Source organism: Ictalurus punctatus, chromosome 13 (assembly GCF_001660625.3).
Source record: "Ictalurus punctatus breed USDA103 chromosome 13, Coco_2.0, whole genome shotgun sequence".
NCBI classification, from domain to species: domain Eukaryota; kingdom Metazoa; phylum Chordata; class Actinopteri; order Siluriformes; family Ictaluridae; genus Ictalurus; species Ictalurus punctatus.
In genome coordinates, this window is record NC_030428.2 from 20155268 (window position 1) to 20177450 (window position 22183).

The 22183-nt window shown below is 38.9% G+C and overlaps 1 protein-coding gene across 13 annotated transcripts in view; it reads left to right on the forward strand.

The window, feature by feature from the left end:
• The window catches only part of nrxn1a (neurexin 1a), a 170320-nt gene extending 148525 nt beyond the window's left edge, over positions 1 to 21795 (forward strand). For 8 of the 13 annotated variants that reach the window (XM_017484124.3, XM_053685088.1, XM_017484125.3 and 5 more), the window contains 4 exons: positions 4154 to 4243; positions 5451 to 5767; positions 17868 to 17949; positions 19849 to 21795. In XM_017484124.3, the coding sequence (XP_017339613.1) occupies positions 4154 to 4243; positions 5451 to 5767; positions 17868 to 17949; positions 19849 to 20153 (794 nt within the window). In that variant the 3' untranslated portion in view covers positions 20154 to 21795. The remainder of the gene's footprint in view (positions 1 to 4153; positions 4244 to 5450; positions 5768 to 17867; positions 17950 to 19848) is intronic. The other 5 variants (XM_053685089.1, XM_053685090.1, XM_053685092.1 and 2 more) reach the window with 3 other exon arrangements.
• The last annotated feature ends 388 nt before the right edge of the window (positions 21796 to 22183 follow it).

Below are 22183 nucleotides of genomic sequence, written 5' to 3' on the forward strand. Positions count from 1 at the left end.
AGAATAATGTACATAAGGTACAATGAACAAGGAGGACAGGAAAGAAGGAAGAACAGCTGAAAGAGGGAGGGAGGATTTATTTCTGTTATTAACCTTTATTGTTAAATCTACATAATCTAAACAAATTCCCCAAACATCTGTCAGTCAGTCAGTCAGTCAGTCAGTCAAGAAGACAATCAGAGATCGTGTTCATGAGGATCTGTTCAGATCTGATATTTTGGCGAATTTAGAGAACGAAAAATGAGCCCCACGAATCAGTGTCTGTATGCTAATTAACACGGTGTCGGAGACGGCAGGAGCAAAACTTTTCTCTAACCCAAAAAAAGCCCATGATGATTCCATTTAATCAGAGCTTGATTGACGCTGTGTTGCAGGAAAGGGCTGATAAACCAACCCAAATTTGAATTAACTACAAGAATGATAATGACAATGTGTTTCGCCTCAATCAGCTATTAGGACTTCTTTTCTTTTTCTTTCTTTTTTTTTTCTAAAACAGCATTCGTGTTCTCTCATTTATTCTGACATGCTGCACACTTATCATGAATTTAAAGCAAGAGAGAGAAATGATTAGGTTAGTCCGCTGTGGATAGCAGTGTATATGAGGTGGTTTACAGTATGCAGATGCTTTATTTACTCTTTACGTACCTTCAATCACTCAATAATGAATCAAACAAACATGCAGGTTGAAGTATTAGTTATACAAGGTGTCTTTTTGAGACTATTCACTAACACTACACTTAAGGGCAGTGTTCATAGGACTACATGATACCTGCATAAGCCTTTCATGACGCTTGTCTGCACAGGTACAGTACTGTGCAATAGTCTTAGGCACAGTGGGGATTTTTAGTACAAACTTTGTTATAGATTTTTATTTTCTGACTTTATCGAGTCAGTACAAAAACATTTTATATTTCCAAGCATTGGTTTTACAGCACAAAGTTTGTTTGTATGTCAGTAAAGAAAATAGCATTGATACGTACCGCTCCAGCAGAAAAGAGACCACTTTTCAGACCAAAAAATAAAAAAATAAAAATGCATAATGAAGGCTGCTGGGCTTTGCTGCAAAAAATTCAGTCAGAATTCTCCAGAAGTCAAAGAAGTCTGCAAGATGCTCAGTAAAACTTACCAGCTAATTTCCTTATAAAACTTACCAGCTAATTTCCTTATAAAACTTACCAGCTAATTTCCTTATAAAACCTTCTCTTTTTTTTTTTTTTAAGAAAAGCGTCATCACACCAAACATAGACTTAGCTTCATTTATTACTGTTTACTGCTCTTTATAGTATTTTTTTTATTATTCTGAAACATTTAATTTCATTATTTCTGAAGGCATCGTTACTCTTCAGCAGTTCTTTGCATGTGCCTAAGACTTTTGCACAGTACTGTAGATGTAAAACATGCTTCTGCTTGTTGTAGCTCTGCCAGGGCCTTAAGGCCAGCTACAGGGTCAGCAGCCAGGAGCCAGCCCTCACTGATGTTTCACCCCTTTAATCCTGGGATATGGTCAGGGGCCAGTGGTCAGGTATTCACTATCACCCCCTGCAGCTGGCCACACATTCCCTTTCTTTGGGACCAAGGCTTCCTGCTTTGTTCAGATTTATGTAACATGCTCCTCTATAAGCTGAGCTCTACTTGCTTGGTCACTAGACTACTCTGCCATTTTATGCCTTTTCCATTACTCCAATGTATTCTCTTTCTACTGATATACTGTAAATCAGCATAATCTTTTAGAAAGGCTGATCTCAAAAGATTTTGATGTCAAGGTGACATAACCCCTGAGTCATACAGATTTTTGTTGATATTAGGTCGTGTTAGGGCACTTTCGGGTTTAACCTATTTAGAATGTCATGACTGATTTGTAGATGATGTAACAGAGTTATGTAGAATACGATGGAAAACTATGGCAATGGCTTGACACTGTAATGACGTGGGTGGGTTTGTATATTTTTTATGTCCCTTAAGCAATATTCAGTGACAATTTAATAACAGAATTATGTATATGTTCCTTGTTTGGTTTTGATGTTTACCGAAATATGTGACACAAAAAAAGTTCTTTAATAATACCAGAAGTACACATAATATTATTCTAATGTAAGCCTAGTAAGTGTCATAACACAATATTTGTTACCTGACATAACATGACTTCAAACTGACAACATATGCTCTTATAAATGTTATCACAAAAGGCTTATGTAAGTGTATTGTAGTCATATGAACCGTACTCTTAAATAAAATGTTACTGAATATTCTCATAGGACATACATCCATAGCATATGGATAATACCTGGATTTTATACCCCTGCTACCTACTCCGCATTCATGCCATACTCAACTAGACTGATGGCTACATATCTCATACTACAGTGCCACAGTGGCTTTTTTTCTTTCTTTCTTTTTTTTTAAAACCGCTTATTACATAATTATTAAGATTACTGCAATGAACATTGTTTGAAATATGTTTTTGGTTGCTGCTGACATGTAGAACTCTCAATCAATAATCCAACGTTTCCCTTAATACTCTTTGATCCCAGTATCTTTTTATGTTTTCTATTTTTACTTTATCTTTTGTTTTTCTATTATTAAGCTATTAATCTGGTGATTACTACAAGATAAAAACGCACATATGCACTCATTCAGTAACCGAGAGGAAGAAAAGAGGAAATACTCCTAATACAGGAGCATGTGTTTACCAGAACCTTCTTTTATATCTCACTTGCCTCCAGAATTAAATCCCATCACAGATGCCGTCTCGTGCCGTATTCACAATCTTCTTCCGTGTCTGAGAAGCAAGTCATGCTTTTTGAGCCGCACATCAAATTCTGAACGTTGCATGAAATGATAAAGAGGACATTGTAAGGCTCAGCTATTGCCTGGCCACAATATACTGAGCACTACCACGATTCCTATTCAGAACCATGAGGGAGATTTCAAACCAAAAGTGTGCAGGAAATTGGGAGAGCAGGATGCATTTTATCTTCCCGACACCTGTACACCTCCATCACTCGCCTTTCTGGATATTGAGTCGAATCGGAAATGTTTTCCATATTGTGTAATTATACGTTAATGAAGTAGGAGAAACACACAGAAAGGCTTTCAGTTGATTGGCAAATAACAAGTTAATGACTCAAGGGTAAAAATTGTACATTGTAATTATACTTTTCTAGGAATCACAACTCGACAGGTTCCCTTTTACGAGACGGAATATAGGAGTAGCAATTACATGCAGGCTGTAATGGAAGTGGAGTAAATGTTTTCGACTGAGCTGAATTCCAGAGAGCAATAAGTAGCTGAAACATTGTTATGTGTATAAAAGCAAAACCTGTCAATCTTGCAACCTGGTGTGGCATACAGATACCCACATGTGAGCAGCTCATTCCCAGGTGACAACACAGCGTTGTCTGTTATTGTTACAGGATTTGGGATGAGAAAAAGAGAGATGTATTCCTGTTATGAATCTCTGAGGACAAAGCTTTTGTCAACGCCAATTCTCCAATTCACAAATATGTTCTGCTGAAAACTGACTGATAACATTTTCATTGTTTTAACTATGATTATTTCCCTGCTGCTTATATTCTGGAGTGTTTTTGCTGATATTTTATTGCTGTCTTTTTTGCTGTCTAAATGTGTTGTTTTTAATTAGAGTGAGATTTTAGTGTAATGTAAATGAATGAAAATATTTTATTTTAGATAGCAGTTGTGTTACTAAAAACTAATTGGCTTTCCAAAAGTTTGAATGTACTGCAATTACAATGTCTAGGTTAAAATGAGCAGTGTATAACTAGATGAAAAATCTGCTTAAAAAAGAGAAAAGAAAAAAAAAAAAGATTTAAAAGGATTATCATTTTGTAAATGTATTTTGTAAATGAGTGACATTGTATTTAAATATTTGCTTTTGCTTGTTTTCTCATAACCTTAAGAGAGTAGGTGAATATTTAACGTATATTGCAGTATTTATCATAATATAGGGATAATTTGTTGGCTTAAATAATAAAAGTTAATTGACTGATTGAAAAGCTTTATCAGTGTTATGTATGTAATCTTGATGTACCAAATTTTCAAACCAAAAAATTAGATTAGTTGAGGCAGTTTGTTCACGGTTTTAATCTTTCACCTTTCAGATTTTAACAATGAAATGTCTCTTTAAACTTTAAAGGCAACATTGATAACGAACGCCTGGCGATTGCTAGACAGCGAATCCCATATCGGCTCGGTCGAGTAGTTGACGAATGGCTACTCGACAAAGGTAAAAACATTGATTAAAACTTTAAATAAAAGATAATTTCATCATAAGCAAGTGATATACTGCACAAATAATAAACCATCTAAAACATAAATCCCCTGTATAACAAATTTTAAAACTTTAAACCAATGTAGTCTGTAATATTTGCATTGTACAGTAGAATAATGTGTGTTTATATACTGCATATGTAATCAGTTTTACCTGGCAATTACAGGTTAAAGGGACTGGTAATATACTGATAATAAAGTTAGTTCAATCATTAAAATTATATCTATATATATCATTAAAATACTTAAATAATGTTTACAAATGTAAAAATATAAATCAGCAGTTAAAGTACTTTTTTTTACATTTTCAATTCATAGTCATGACAATGATGTTTAATTCATTTATGTACATTTATTTTATGCTAAACGTATTGCTTTTGGAAACTGCTAAAGTGCAGAGTTTAAAAATCAAAGCAAATGCATCTTAAATAGCTTCAATGATTATTGGCATCAGATATGAAGTCCCTTTAACAAGCAAATTAAACCCATAAGAAAGGAAAAGACTTCTGAGTGCATGCTGTAATGTATGTAATCAATTGAAATGTTCAGAGTGATTGATTTTGAACTTTGCTTGTTTCTTTGTTTTTCTTTTTAATGAAGTTATTATCATGATGAATGGTTTATGTGTCATGTAGTTTTAAAACCATCCCACATGCGCCTTATTTCAGTCTAATTAATTTAAATTGCCACTGCCCTTGCTGAAAGGCAATCTCATCAACAGCGAAGTTTTGCTCACGAACTGTGAAAACAAATCATTTCCATCTGTATTTTCTTGCTTCTGCCTGTTACTTTCACAAACAGAGGGTGAATATTTTACCACCCAAACAGCATTTGATTGTCCTTTTAGCAAAGCTCCATTGATTACTCGGGAGCCAATTTCTTCATCGTCTCCATTTGTTTGCATTGTCTACAGCAGCCCATTAAATCAGAGTCGATAAATTACTGGTGTTGCTGTTAGCATTAGAGTAATTTATTGCGTCCATACTTCCTCAGGAAGAATAAGGACACTTTTGTCGTGTGTTTCATTGTCAGCTTCCATCACTCCTCAGTGTGCATGTGTGTGAGAGCGTGACATAGTGTGTGTATGTGTATTTTTGTTTGGACTCATAGCGTGAGCGAGCTGTTGAACACTCCTGTATTTGTGTAACGTTGTCCATTGGCAGGTCGGCAGCTCACCATCTTCAACAGCCAGACTACCATAAAGATCGGTGGTGGTGAACGGGGCAGTCGGCCATTTCAGGGCCAGTTGTCTGGCCTCTACTACAACGGCCTCAAAGTGCTCAACATGGCTGCCGAGGGCGAACCCAATGTGCGCGTGGAGGGCAGCGCCCGTCTGGTTGGTGACTTGCCCTCCTCGTCCATCACGCCCCAGTCTAGTGCCTCTGCCTCGGGCAACCGCTCTGAAGCTTCGCCCTCACTGACCGACATCACCACTACCACTGCGTCCAACCGACAGGGCAAGCAGACCACGACACCACAGGTCAGTCAGCATTCTGTGTCTCATAGCTATACTCATGGCTGGTGATCAGAAGTATTGGCAAGTATTCATGAAAATGAATGAAGCTTTAAAAAAAAAACAAAAAAAAAAACAGGGTGGCATGGTGGCACAGTGAGTAGCGATGCCACCTCACAGTTCCAGAGTCTTCAGTTTGAGCCTGATCTTGGGTTTGGGTTACTGTCTTTGTGCAGTTTCACATGTTCCTTCACGTGATCACATGGATTTCCTCCAGGTTTTTTAAGTTTCCTCCCAGTATCCAAAAACATGCAGCTATGTGGATTGGGTATGCTGAATTTCCCCTAGATTTGAATGAGTATGTATTGTATACGGTGTGTGTATGTACTGTATATGGTGACCTACGATGGATGGATTTTCTTGCCCTGTGTTACCAGGATAGGCTCGGGATTCACAGTGACCCTGACCAGCATAAAGTTGTTACTGAAGATAAATGAATCAATAAATCAAAAAAGCATCTGTAATCTACTAACATGTTATACAGGGTGTCCCAAAAGTCTCCATACTTAGGGGACTATATATCCCAGCACCACTTCGCTTGTGCCTTCATCAGTGGATGTTTATGGACATCCAATTCTCGGTCGGTCCACAAAGCTTATACTATTGTTGAATTTGTTAATAAGTTTGGCAGCAGTGTTGAGTGTGATGTGCTTGCCATGTTTCCTGTTAAAGCCCATCACAACCTTGTGACAGCTACCCGATCCATCCATGAGAATGATTTCAATACGTTCTTCTTTTGTCAAAAGGCTATCAGAAATATATATATATATATATATAATGTATATGTATGTGTGTATATAAACTAGGTATGAAGAAGAAGACATTCTGCTAAAAAGTGTTCATTTCCCCTATGTATGGAGACTTTTGGGACAGCCTGTATAATTGATAATAAATGAATGTAACAACATCCATCCATCCATCCATCCATTTTCTATACCGCTTATCCTACTGGATCATGGGGAACCTGGAGTCTATCCCATGGAGCATGGGGCACATGGCACATGGCAAGGTACACCCTGGACAGGATGCCAATCCATCACAAGGTACAATCACATACACATTCACACACCTACTGACACTTTGGACATGCATGCATGTCTTTGGGCTGGGGGAGGAAACTGAAGTACCCAGATGAAACCCCCGCAGCACAGGGAAAACATGTAAAATCTGCATACACAGGACAACATACAGCAATATATACAGCAACAGCAGAGTTCCTGTAGACTCCAACCCTGGAGGTGTGAGGCGAACTTGCTAACCACTAAGCCACCGTGCGCCCCTGATGTAACCACATATTTGGGCATATTAAGAGCAACAGCAGAGTTCCTGTAGACTTCTTATTCTTTGGGATGCCATGTGGCACATACTGTATGTTTATGAGAATAATAAAGTACTGTTAATTTGTTACACAGATGATTTTGTTGTGTAGAAGAAAGTAAGTAGTATTATATTATATATAATTTATATGAGTGATGGCTGGGTAGATGGACAGCTCTAGCTTTATCTGAGACCAGTGCCCTCCCATGCTGAGGGACTCTATTGGATTGAATGGAATAGCTGTGGGAAGAGTGGATATTGGACAGTGACAATATAAGGTAAAGTCACATAAAGAGAAATGGGGGGAGCAATCGTTCAGAGATGTGAACAGCTTTTCTCTTTTATTGGTCATTGAGATCTGCCCTCTATATTTGTCTGTATATTTCTCCCCATTGCACTGCCTCTCTCTCTCTCTCTTTCTCTCTCTCTCGTTCTTTCTCTCTCTCACTGTCTCTCTCTCTCTCACCCCCCAACTCCCCCCTCTCTCTTTCTGGTGCAGTGGGTGTTGAAGGAGGCATCACTCAGGCGTTGACAGTGAACCCTAATTGTCGTTCTGTAATTACATATCAGTGCTAGAGGGCTGAGTAGGCTGATTGACAGCCCTGCTGAGGCCAGGCCAAGCTGATGGGCTTGTCTCCTCATGCGTGATGCCACGTACTGTGATTCAGACTCCATGACAATGAAATCATAATTTGCTGTGGTTAAAACTAATTCCAGGGCTTATGTATTAAATTACCTCTTGGCTCAAAGGCACCCCAGGCACGTTGTGTGAAATTGTTGGTTATACAATGGCGGATATTGTTTGACCTGTCACGGCTAAGACGTAATGCCAGCTTATCGCAGCCTGATCTAAGCAGATCCTGATACAAAATGGTGGGCACACCGCCATCCACACAGGAGAATGTGATGTGGTTGCCATGGAAATGTACAACTCCACTTCTCTTTACGCTACAGTGTCTACATTCTCCATTCTCACTCTGTTTTCTTTTTTTTTTCCCTTACTCTCTCTCTCTCTCTCTCTCTCTCTCTCTCTCTCTTCATTTAGGAAATATCTAACACAGTAATTGTCCTTTAAATGTTTAATCAGTGACGAGGGCTATAGAGAGCTGAGTTGGCATATGAGCCGTGTGTTCTCAGACAGACGCTGATTACAGATGTGTATAGTTTCCATTTACATACAAGAGCCCTTAGTAATCACTACTAATATCTTGTCCTGTCTCCACTGTCCTCTGTCAGTGCATGTCAATGTAGAGAGATTCTCATCAGACAGAATATTTCAATCAGAGAATCAAGAGAAATGGAGAGCTGGAGTTTTTACTCCTTGGAAAGTGTGTAGAGATTTATATTACTAGGGGTAGAAATGGCAAGTATTAAATGCCTATGTGGATTATTATTTCTTGTACCACACTGATAATCAATCATAAACAAAATCACATTTGCATATTGACCTCTATGAGTAAACACATTTGTCTTAATTATGACTTAGTACATAATTTTGTAATGAAAAAAAAAATCTAAATTGTATTTACACCATGATGCATTGGTCTCTTGCAACATTGTGCAACATTGAACAAAATTACTGTACGCATTTTATCATCTCCCCTACAGTGCTGCTTGGAGGTCAGACATTAACAAATCTGGAACGTCTCTCTAACACATATACAATCGTTCCAGCATAGCTTTCTATTGCTATACTTGCTCATGTTATGGTTTTGTGGGGGGTTTTTTTTCTTCAAACTAATAAACCCCAGTGGTATTTAAGCTTACTTAGATAGCATTTGAAATAATGACTAATGGACAAAAGGTTTTCTGGGTTTCATTATGTAAAATAATCAGATAGTGGGCATAATACCTCATAACACAATGCAATCAGAGAATTTTCAATATTTACAGTATAATATATTAATACTGCAGCCAAAGTGCTTGTAAGACACAAAACTGAGGTAATAATTAAAACATACATGCATACATCATGTGTGTATATCGTAGGTCGAGCCTGGAGCCTATCTGCGGGAACTCGGGGCACAAGGAGGGAGTCACCCAGGACGGGGTGCCAACCCATTGCAGGATAATTCCTGTTATCACTTATGCTATAACAGCTATAAAACTTTGTTTCCTCCCTTTTATACTCTTCCTTGAAGTTCCTTGAATAAGAAAACAAAGCTGTCAACTTAGGGAGAAACCTGAAAACCTTTACAACACACTGACACTGGAGTGTTCTTCCACAAATGTTAAATAAATGTTTTCATATAGATAGCTTCACCGTATCAACAGTTATACATGTGTTTACTTTGCTAAATTACACGTTTTTAATCTGTTTATTATTAGTCCTGTTAATCATCCATGTGAATGAGCTGTTGCTATAGAAACAATAATGTATTAAAACAAGTGAATTAATATATACCTATTATTTGAATTACAGCCAGCACTGCTGTCAGAGCTGCTGTTATAGAACATTAATTCATCAAAGCCTTCTGGACAGATTTGAGAATTCAGCAGTGCTGTGGTGGAAACAGTGTTATTTAAGAAAACTCTCATGTGAAACATTACCTATATAATTTTCTCTTTTCTGTCTGCAGACTTCGTTTTCATTTCAAACGGAGTGGATTAGTGCTGGATAAATTAGTCATAATTAGTTTTTCTCACTGCAGAGCCTTTATTCAGGAAGGTATTTGGGGTTTTTTATGAGACCTGAAAACCATGTGCTATATTAAGCTTTATGTTAAAAAATGCACCACTGGTGTAGTGGTATCAGGCAAGGTTCCCGTTCTTGTGAACCGGGTTGATTAAAGGCTGGTTGGTTAAAGGCTCTGGTTTACTGATCAGAAGGTCAGGAGTTCAACTCCCAGCACTGCCAAGCTACTACTGTTAGGCCCTTGAGCAAGGCCCTTAAACCTCAATTGCTCAGTTGAATAAATGAGATAAATCTAAGTCGCTCTGGATAAGGGCATCTGCCAAATGCCATCAATGAATGAATGTAAATGAATGTAAAAAAGCCACAAAGAAACGAATGTTCTCAAAGGAAGAAAGCAGTTAAACACACACATTGCACATCTTTAGTATTTGCACGTGCGTGGTAGATGATATGTTTAATATTTCTGTCAGAAGCTGACTCTTTTCTGTGAGTTGAGTTCAGGACGTCTGAGCTCCGGATGTGCAGCTCGGTTTGATCACAGTTCCTTTTCATTTCTTTTCTTTTTGTTATCACTGTATAGATGCCTTTTATACCACCTTATCTCTTTCTCTCGCCATGCAATTCTCAGATGGAGCTTTTGGATCTGTGGATGTGCATTTTAGCTCAGCAGGACTTAACTGACTGAAGAAATGTGTTTATTATAATAGGATAGTGTGCAACTTGCTAAGCTTTAAATAATGCAGGAGGCATAATACACGTCATTAAACAGACCAGGATATGTCTCCTCAAAGATCCAAATATCTGAGATGTGAGCACAGAGCAGTTGCCTGAGTGCACATAAAGTACAGTATTCTCCTTTCAGTGTGATTATAATGTATTCACTCATAAAGGTGCTACTATAAGAGAAGGTTCCATGTAGAATCCAAAGAACCCTATAGGAACACTTGATTTCTAAGAGTGTGTGATACGATATGGAAAACAGTTACCACTGATTATGATTGTGATTACAAAAATCTTTTTTGATCTTTTTTCAGTAAATCTTTTGGAGCTGACAAGAAGCTCTGTGTGACTCAGTGGGATCCAAATTTATCAGCAGTTTAGTGTCACAAGTCTGTCACCCACCTTCTCGTGAAGGCTCTAAACAGTTTCATGCCATTGCATCATGAGAAAAGAACAGGGAAAAACTCAACCCTGTGTATAAATCCTTTAACCATCCAGGCTAAATGGCCTACACCACTCAGGTCTTGTGTATATAATGGGTACTGATTTATTTTTTTTTCCTCCACTTACTTACAATGCACTATTGTCCCAGGGCTTCATTTGCACTTCAATCAGCCGGTCAATAGCAGCGTTTGAGCTGGCAGTAAGTTGGTTAATGAAATGAGAGTCTCTCTCTATCTCTCTCTATCTTTCTCTCTCTTTCTCTCTCTCTCTCTCTCCCCCGCCTCCTCTTTCTACATAGTTGATTCCTGACAAAATCTTTAACCACTCTTTCATCATATAGTTAACGTACATCTTGGTACCTTGATTGATGTATTTAAATTGTGTATTGTAAGTCTGCCAAAAATATAATGTAAAAAATGCAATTTTCATTGCCGTTTTTCATCTCCTGAAATATACCCCCAATCCCACTGCTACACCGTCGACATGGCGCTATGGCAATAGTTTTATTCCTTTTTATGAATTCATGAAATCACATTTATAATTTACGGCCGCACTCCGTCACTGTGTGACAAATTGAGTCCCATGAGACAGACGGTGGTGTAAAAATACACATGCACATAAGTACAAGGAAAGCACTTCTACTGTTTCTGTGTGTGTGTCAGAGTATTAACATTCCCTGTATACACTGCAAAATCTGAGATTAAACCTGCATATTCTGTTTTATGGTGCTTAATATTGCTCAGGATAATGATAGTCCTAGATGGAGAGACCCTCTTTTAGATAAAGCAATAAGAAGAGAGAGTGTGAGGTAGCTTGTACTGCAGTGAGCATTGTCTCTCGGTCATGTTGATCGTCTATACCATGTGTGTGTTGTGTAACACACATTGCAAAACCTTGCTGTGGAAGCCTATTTTAAGGGTATGTTATGTTTGATGCTAAATTGTAGGTTGTGTCCCTGTGAGATTTAACAACTTGGGAACCAATACTCATATAAACAGTTTTGTTTTTGTTTTGTTTTTTAAAGAAAGAAAAAAAAAGCATGAAAAACATTCTTAGTAACCAACCCTTAGTAATCTCTGGCTCAGCAGAGTTCCTGATTGGCCAAAGTTAGTCAGGTGATCCAGACAGACCGCTCACACTCTTACCATCTTTTTCCATCTCTCTTGCTCTCTCACCCCCCTCTCTCCGTGTGTATATCACTCTCTTTCTCGTTTTCTCTCTTCCACTGCTGCTCCACTTGCCTTTTCTCTCTCACTTTCACTCCCTCTCTCTCTCATACTCTGTAGAAGGCACTGATAGGCTCTCCTGATGCGCAGACAATTTATCTTCCTCATCTCCTTACCAGAGTAGGACTTCTCCTGGCATCACTATTGATCTCACAGAGCGGACTGAATTTACGCGTGTTGCTTTAGGAGCAGAGACAACAGGAAGCGAGAAAAAGGGAAAGAGAAAAAGCCAGGACACACTCTTACTTAAAAGAGAGAGAAAAAAAAACAAAGGCATCAGCTGTGTAAAGGAAGCAGGCAGAGTAGCCAGGCTGCTATGGATGCGAGATGGCATTGTTCCTCATCCCAGGTAGTTTCTCTTTCTCACGGTCACTCACCATCTAGTCATCTTCGCATGCAGAGGCTTTATTTTTTCATGTTCATGCAGTGGGAAGAGGCATGCACCTTTTGTCTGCACTGTGCTAGGAGAAAGATGAGGAGGAGAGAAGGCATGAGGAAAAGTTGTAGTGCTTTGAAAAGAAACAGTCGTTGATGCCGTTTCTTTATTCCAAATGCATCAGCACTGGTTTCTCTTCTGAAGCCGACAGTTGCTTTTTGTACACTGTTATCCACTTCCATTCTTTACCCAGCTTTGACACCATCTCTAGTTCATCCACCACTCCTTCCTTTCTGTACAGCTTTCCTGTTCCCATTCTTCTCCAGACAGCTATTCAGAGACTTATATTATATACTGTAAAGTAAAAGACTGTTTGTACACCATAAGATCATCGAAAGTATGTACCGTTGCCCATGGCAACAGAAGATGTCCCATAAGATTGCAGTGAAAAACTGTGCTCATAAAGTCCAGCATCCCTCCAGCTGTAGCTCACTTCTTTTTGCCAGGGCTGGATTTGGGGACAGAGCCAGCTTGAGCTCTGGGGTTCTGGAGTTTCTACAGCCATGTGGTTGATGTTTTTCTTTCACACAAACTTCACTGCAACTCCCTGATCAGTCTAAACATTTCACTAGCATGGTTATTAAGAGGTAAAGATATTCTGCTCATGAGCATTAAATTTGTAATGCGAGTCAAAAGTAAAGGGAGTCGTTCATTTCCTTACGTTCCGACAACATTTTATTGATTGATGTCAGTGTGAGGGTATAGGACTGTGTAAGATAGATCACAGTTGTTATTGTTGTTTTTTTCTTGTGCACAGCCAGCTGTGATCATGCGCAGACGTTCTCATTCTCAGGCAGCCATGTTGATTTTCACCCTGTGAAAATCCAGTCTTTTACGACATTACTCTATTTCTAAATCCTAAAGGAGGAGAAGTGCAAAACAAGCACAGGCATCAGCACTTCTTCCTTCATTATTTTGGTTTTAATAATTGCCATTGCCGATCTATGTCCCGATCTTGTGAAACCCATTCCCTATCGTGGTTTCTATAAGAGGAACCGGCTGTGTGAAGAGACGAAGCCTCCGAACACAGTTCTTATCCCATGTGTGTGAGCTTTAAATTTTATTAAAACATACCGCTCTCGGAGGTGAGAGCTAAAACCAGAACCAAGCTCTATTTAGCACCAGGACTGCTGCATGAATATTCACATCTCATTAGCAAAGGCTAAGCAAAGCCAAAGCACTTTGATGTTATTACTCTCTTGCTCTCAGACTTTCTCCCACTCTCATCCAACAAGCAGAGAAAGAAATCAATGCGTGGCTTGGCTTTGCTTTGTGTGTCCCAGCTGAGCCACAGAGTTTTTTTTTTATGTTTTTTATTTTTTTTGAGGTTTTTTTTTTTTTGAGGTTTTTTTTTATTCTGCCATTTGTAACGGTCTGCATCTCCATGGCAACAGAAACAGACGGTCGTGCATGTTGAAGGTAGCACGAATAGAGAATGGAAGTGAATGCTCGCACCATCTACCGAGGAGAGAAAGAGAGCTCGTCAAGGATGAGCTAGGAATATTAGATACAGAAGATCTCATACTGTATTCCAACACTCCAACAGCAGGCTGTGAAATATAGATTGGGTTTTTAGAGTAGAGTATTATTATAGGGCTGAAACAAGAGCTATAAAAGGGAGACAAGGGCGTGATGTCTATTAGTGGCACATGGAAGGGGCTGGTTTGCAGTAATGTTCTTTTTGACTATCCTGTTTGATGGCAGCTGTTAAAATTAGGCCCTGGAGGTACTGGGATAGTGGTTAGGGCTCAGGAGACGATGGAGAGGTTGTTAAGCCAGTGTCAGCTCTTTTCGCTTGGCTTTCTTTTGAACCGTGGCTCTATCTGGAAGTTGGGGGGGGGGGGGGGGGTAATTGGAGAGCGTGAACAGGGGTAGTGCTTTCTAATTAGAGCACAGCTGGTTCTCAGTATGTCTGTAGGTGAGCTGAGATTTTGCTTTTCCCTTTCTCTACCACTCTCACCACTCTCTGGCCCACATGCTTTCCCCACCCATTTGGCAGCATGTCAGGCTTTTCGTTGTGCTTCATGGCTGCACAGTAATTAAATACAAGAGAAACAGCGAAAACGCAGAAAAAGAAACCGTCACTGAGATGCTCTGTCAGGGTACCCTTATAAGTTCGAGCAAGCTATCTTCTCTTCTTTGCTTTAACCCATATTCTGCCTCCTTTTTCCCCCATGTCCCCATGTCCATCTCAGCACAGCTGTTGAGTAGGCAGAGGAGGACGGTAACGCACAGCAGATGGAGGCTGAGAGCTCAATCTTAGTCATATTTGACTTTTATGGAGCCTCATGCTCACTGGTTGTGTAATACCACATCTGAGGAGTCTGATTTTAGTCCTGACACCTCAGTGAGACATTTCACTTCTGAAAGAGATCAATAAAATAGAAAGAGAGAGGACCTAGGGCATGCAGATGTGTTATAAGAGTGTGGATGAATTCACTGAGTGCATTTATATTCTCCAGATAACTCCAACAAATCAGATTTTGGGAATAATTACATCGAAATGTTTATGTGGAATTAAGTATTTTTTTTTAAGTAACATCCAAATTTCCTTTAAAATACAGGATATATTACAGTATAAACTTCCAGCCACATTTCTTCACATATAAATTGTTGTTGCAAATAGCAAACAAAACCGTTCTTCTGTGAGCTGGTAAGTCTGTGCGGTTTACTACTTCTGTGTGGTTATTTTTGCATATATTTCCAAAAAAGATATTAGTTTATATGTGCTTAATATCCTGATTACTGAGGTAGTGCATAGAGTAAAAATCAACATTATTTTTTAATCAGTTTCTTAAAAATATGGCTGCAACTTCCACAATTGAAGTAGTTAGAGAGTGAAATATCAGGACCGTACTGGACATTTTAAACATGCCTATATTTATCTACAGGGAGTCCCAAAAGTCTACATACATAGGGGAAATGAACAATTTTTGTAGCAAAATGTCTTCCAAAATTTTTCATACTTAGTTTCTTATATAGATATATAATATATTAAACACCTTTGACAAAAGAGGGACGTATTGAAAGCATTTTCATGGCTGGATCGGGAAGCTGTCGCAAAGTTGCGATGGACTTTAACAGGAAACATGGCCAGCACATGACACTGCTGCCAAACTTATTAACAAATTCAAAAAGACTGGAAGTGTTGCGGACCAACCGAGGAGTGGACATCCAAGAACATCCACTGACGAAGGCACAACCGACATGGTGCTGCCAAACACAGTCCCCTATGTACTTTTAGGACACCCTTTAGTGTCTACTCCATAAGAAACATTTGAACATAGTTCTCTCTAAAGGTTATCACAGATTTCCAAATGTCTAAGCCTTCATCTCATAATTACTGAAGTTACATAGGGATTCATCCATTTGAACATATTGTAGTATGTACTTTACATGACCAGAATGTTTTCCCACACAATTTCATTTCATTTGTATAGTGCTTTTAACAAACAAATCAGCTTTATAGAAACCCAGATGTAGCTTTGGATCCCTAATGATCAAGCCATAGGTCACAGTGGCAAGAAAACCCCCCTGATACAACATGAAGAAGAAAAGAAACCTTGAGAGAAATCACACACACACGCACACTACACTCACTACATGCACATAAATCTCCAGTCTCATTAACAGTTAATTCATTATAATGCAGTACAGTAATATTTCTCAGATTTCATTTGACGTAACATAATTCTCCTAACATTAGTAACCCAAGCCTAATATCAGTGTATGTGATAATGTGTCCTGCCAGTAAAGCAAGCTAAGGTGCATTAAATTGCCTGAGTGGAGCTATCTCTCTCTCTCTCTCTCTCTCTCTCTCTCTATCTGTCTCCCGTCTGCTATCTGCCCAGTGCCCCAGCACAAGAGATCTAAATTATTTACCCGCACTGACCTACTTGCGGAGCGTTTGAGAGTTGGGAGTTGAAGAGATATTGCTGTGAGCAAAAAAAAGCTGCCGTGTGGTTATGGCAACTACAGTGGTATAGCTGTGCAGGGGGCACTCCCACTCCCACCATCTCGTGTTCTTTCTCTCTCCCACCATTGTTTGTGTGGGGTGGAAGTCTGTGATGCTGATGAGACGTCCTGACTGGAGTGGGCACTGCCCTGATGCCTGTGGGTAGTGTGTGTGTGTGTGTGTGTGTGAGAGAGAGAGAGAGAGAGAGAGAGACTACATAGAGGCAGATCGATGTTATATCTATCTCTGCCTTTCGGTCGACTCACACACAGACAGGCATGCGCCAGCTGGCGTCAAATCCACACAGGGCTAATCAGAGAGGTGTGAATGCTGGCGCTGAATGAATGCCACCACTTCACATCGTCAGATTCTTGCTGGAGAACGGAGCAGAATGTAGCACCAACATTCTCCACACAGAGCAGATCAGCTTTACAGTCACGGACGATCATCTAAGTTGATTTCTGTGCTGATCATCTGCAGTGGGATTCCATCGACAGAAAGATTGCAGAAATGGCTTTCTTTCCTTTTGGGACTATTACCGGAACAGAGGCAAGATTTTGCTGTGTGTTTGTTAGTATGTGCGTTTGCGTGTCTATGGCCTTGTTCCAACTGCTTTTGGTTTCCAAGGATGGATGGGATTAATGTTTTTTTGTATGCATTTTGTACAAAAATATATGGCAAAGTGTACGCTTTTAGCGTTTGTATGTGTGTGTATGTGTGTGTGTGTGTGTGTGTGTGTGTGTGTGTGTGTGTGTGTGTGTGTATGCTTCTATAAGTTAGTACTGTTCTGGATTTGTACACGTGTATCTCAATTTAATCTACCGATATCTTAACATGGTCTCAGGCTTGAACATTCCTAACAGTTTGTATGAAAAGTTTAAGGTTAGGGTTGTACAAAACTGAATACAGTCCAGCCACATCGTTCAAAGTTTAATGAAATCGGGATTGAAATCTAGGTTACACTGGTGTCTGCCAGAAGAAAAAGAGCGCATGTTGTACAGTACTTACACAATGAGGCTTACTATTGAACTGATGTTTTACTGCCTGTGAGGCTAATGTGTGTTAGTGAGAGGGTGCTAGGCCTGTGGATATACACAGGGAATGTATTTATCGCTAACATTCATCTTGGTTCTTTTCAAACAGCACCAGAAGTCTCTGTCTGCGTCTCTAATACACACAGGCTCAAGAGTCAGATGAGACAGCCAACATACAAAAGCTTAATGTTGGAAATGGACATTTTTAATCATTCATCTCTCTCTCTCTCTCTCTCTCTCTCTCTCTCTCTCTCTCTCTCTCTCTCTCTCTCTCTCTCTCTCTCTCTCTCTCTCCTCCAGGACGATCTTTTAGTAGCATCAGCTGAATGTCCCACTGATGATGAAGACATCGACCCATGTGACCCAACCTCAGGTGGGTTAGGTTAGTCATCTTTCTTTTTTATTATTGCTGTCCATGTGTCTTTCTTTTGCTGCAGCCCAGTTGTAATAACCTTAAAGCCTCAACTATTTAAATAGGTCTGTGAGTCAGTTTGTTCTAAACTCCCTCTTGTGATGAAATCAAATAATTTGGCATTTCACTAAACGGTTTTGACTTGCGAAAATCAGCAGTGGAGCAGAAAGGCATACCATTTAACATCTTCACCCTGACCCTGAAAAAAGAGAAAAAGCAGTTACTCTCTTTTTACAAAGTAATAATCATTTCAATCGCATAATTTAACATAACTGACCTAAGCAATTCATGTGGAGACAAAACACAGATTGTTGGATTTGATAATTTAGCTGGTGATTATGATCAGTAATGCAAGAACTAATTATTTATTATAATCAAAGGAACTACCAAGAACAATTTCTATTATGGAACACACTTATTATGGAATACAAACATGCACATAATGACGAGCTTGTAAACTCTTAAATGGAAATTCTTTCAAGGTTTTATGTAAAACCTACAACAGATAGGTTTCAAGTAGAAAATCTTTAGGAATCTATTAACTGTCCAAATAGCCCATGAGGAACCCATTATTTTAGAGCGTAAACCATAGTTCTGTTTTGTTTGATAATATTCATGTTTTCATTTCCAATTCATCCATTAAAATCAACTTGAGTTCTATCGTGATTTAATCTGGTGTGTGTTTCTGTTTTTAAATATGGTGGTTGATGTTTGCTGAAGAACAGTGATTCGGAAAAGGCCACTGAGCACGTGCAGAACACCTTTTCTGAATCTCTCAGCAGTCTAGCTACACACTAATGCTGTCAACTGCATTTGATAAAGAATTAAACGAATAAAGGTTAACAGAAATGGGTTTTCTTCAGCAGCTCGATACAAGCTGCAAGTGATCCATGTATTTGTTCCATTTACAGCAGCACTGTAAGCATGTCAGAGAAATAATGAAAATTCCCAAGATGCAGACTAGTCTACTGAATAATATGAATGCGGCTATTAAAGTTCGAGCTGAATAATAATGTTAGAAGGAATTAAGTTTCTGTTTTCCTGCATTGTGATGTAATCACTCCATTGCCCAAACGCATGGGCCCAAAACCTGATTTGTTCTTTAGACACATTTATCATCATATTTTTCCACACCTGCAGGCAGCTGTTGACTCAGCGACAGTAAGGGGACTTGTTTGTATCAGGTGTCATTTCACTACAGGTTTTATGTCCTGCCTGCAGCCATGCAGATGCCGAATTACTCCCCCTTCTCATTGTGACTTAAAGCAAATCATGACATAAATCGTAAAAATGGATCACTATATCTCTGCTCGGAAATAAACAGCGAGTAAATGAAACTCGCTCAGCGGTCACCAAAGTTAAAAAAAATAATAAAAAATGTCAGGCACATCCAATTTAATCACTGTGTGTTAGTGCATCAGCCAATAACAATGTGCACTTTATGGCTTGTCAATATGATGAGTAGATTGCATTAAAGCTGTAAAGTGAATGCAAGCGAAAGGCCAACGCCTTGAAGATGCACATATCAATGTTATCATGGTTTGTTTTTTATGTACTGTATATGCTACAAAGCTGTTCAATCCAGTTGAGGAAAAACTGTCAAATCCGTTTCTTAAAAGGATTGATTTTCTTCATGTCTAGCCTTTTTATCTCCCCATTCGGCGTTTCCTAATAAAGCTTTCTTGCTTATCAGCAAGGGCCTATCGTTAACTGTACTACTCCATGCACTGTATTTGCATAGAGTAAATATTTGGGTTGATTGCCCATTAGTGCTTGGCTAATCAATGATAATAGACTGCTGTTTGGAAGCAGATAGATTAATGTTTAAAATGAACAGTCTCACTCTTTCTGTCTCTACCGTATATACAGCACACCCTCCCCTGCCCGAAGCTAAGGGTTACCCGAGTCCGGAGGTGATCCGCGAGTCCAGCAGCACCACAGGCATGGTGGTGGGCATCGTAGCAGCCGCCGCCTTATGCATCCTCATCCTCCTCTACGCCATGTACAAATACCGCAACCGCGACGAGGGCTCGTACCATGTGGACGAGAGCCGCAACTACATCAGTAACTCAGCCACGCAGCCCAACGGAGCTGCTGTCAAGGAAAAACCCATAGGCGTGGCCAAGATCTCCAGCAAGAACAAAAAGAACAAAGACAAAGAGTACTACGTCTGATCCCAGAAACTTTTTCCCCTCCCAGTTCCTGTGTTCAGAAGCCCACAGGTGAAAGGGAGGAGACACCAACCCTGTGTATAGTAATTAAGAGGAAAAAAAGCACAGTCTTAGTTTAAACTGAGACACAGATATACTGTTACTAACAATAAGAACATATACTTTATACTCAAGCACACAAGAACTATACAAAGCTATGCGTGTGTATAAAAGTGAGAACGAAAGGAACCTTGAAAATGAAAATCAATCCTCTGGACAGGGACAAGCCAGTACAACCCTGTATGTTAGGGTGAATCTCTTAAAGACATGGCCACTGGTCAGGACTGAGGTCTTACTGTGTTTCATATTATGTTGCCTGTGTATGTGTTACTGGGACATGCCCTCTACATGCAGAAAATCCATAAACATCTGGAAAAAATGAAAAAGACATTCACTAAACGAGAGGAAAAAGTGACTTATGACACTGAGAAGCTACCTACTGTATGATCGTTCAATCAGCCAAAGTATTCGCCCCCTCTTTTCTAATGGCAGTGTTGGCCATCTGGAGACAGGACCAAACTGAAGATAAAGACAAAGGATCCAAACATAAGTCAATATCGAGGATGAATACCTTGGGTCAAAGAGGACTGTGGAGGCCTTATTATGAAGCAAAGTGTAAAATCGATCGTTGTTTCTTTTGTCTGTATGTTTGTCATGATAATGACAAAAGCAAGAGGTGATTCTGGCAATTAAGGTAAAGAATGCTGGGGTCATTTGGTGATAGTTTGAGAAATACTCCATGCACGTGAAGTATCTTATTACATATGTTTATATACGGTGCAAAGACTATCTATGTGTGCTCTCTGGACTGTGGCTGAAGTGGTGTTTTATAGCCTGTTATATAGATGATGCCAACTACAGTATACCTGCTCTTCAAACATTTTCTAGTAAAAGCAACTTGGAAAATGATTAAAAACAGAAAAAAAAAAACTAAATGTTAATGTGTTGCTATAGAGATAGAACCGTTTCTGCCATTAGCTATGAACATTTGGGCTCCTATATTTTTTTTCTGCTTTATGCACACCTTCAATGCCAGTATTTTATTTCTGCCATTACTTTTTATTTTCACAACTACTCCTTTTGTGTCAGCATACAAAAGACACAAACACTAGCTTGGGTTTGGGGAAAAAGCAAACCATCACGATTGGATTGTATAACGATTGGAATTGTTAAAGCAATATCATTTTTGTTCTTCTGACATGGATTTATTATGAGAAGACATCATGATGTAAAAAAATAAAAAAGAGAGAAAAAAAAGAAAAAAAATGACACTGAACTGGATCCCAAAATATATGTCTTGAAATATTTCAGCCAGAAGACACAAATCTTAACAAGAACTAAAAATGTATTGTTTGTGAACACTCCTCTTTGCTATATTGTACTACACTGAATGCACAAGAGGCACAAAATACATAAAATTTCAGAATAAATGTTAGATTTGTTTTTGTTTTTTTTGTTTTTTTATTTGTGTTTTTATTTGTGTACAATTTTTCTATGATACCTTCTTTTGTTTTTATTGTGACAATTCTTTAACGACCTCAAAGTGAAGATTTATTATGAAAAAATAGTTTTGAAAAATCGAACAAATAAATAAAATATTAATTAAGACGTGAAGCTATTTGCCTCTTATTGTTCATGTTAACACCATACCAAATCACATCAAAGAGTTTGGTTTTTATGTTTGATGTAAAAACACTTTGGCTTTGTTTTGCTGCACATCATTTTATTTTATTTATAGATTTCTATATGTGCATGTGTGTGTGTTTTTGTTTTTTTGTTTGTTTATGCAGGTGACACCATTAGCGTAGGAGAACATACACATGTGAACAGGCAAAAACACTGCTGCTGTAAGCTGTTAGACTGAAAAAGATAAGTGCTGTTAGTACAGAGTGTCAGAAAAACACTGACGAGTGAGAAGAGGAAGAAGAATTGGCAGTGAAAAGCAGAGACACATCTCCACTGACGCGTCAAGTTTTGTCTAAGGCATGTTGAGC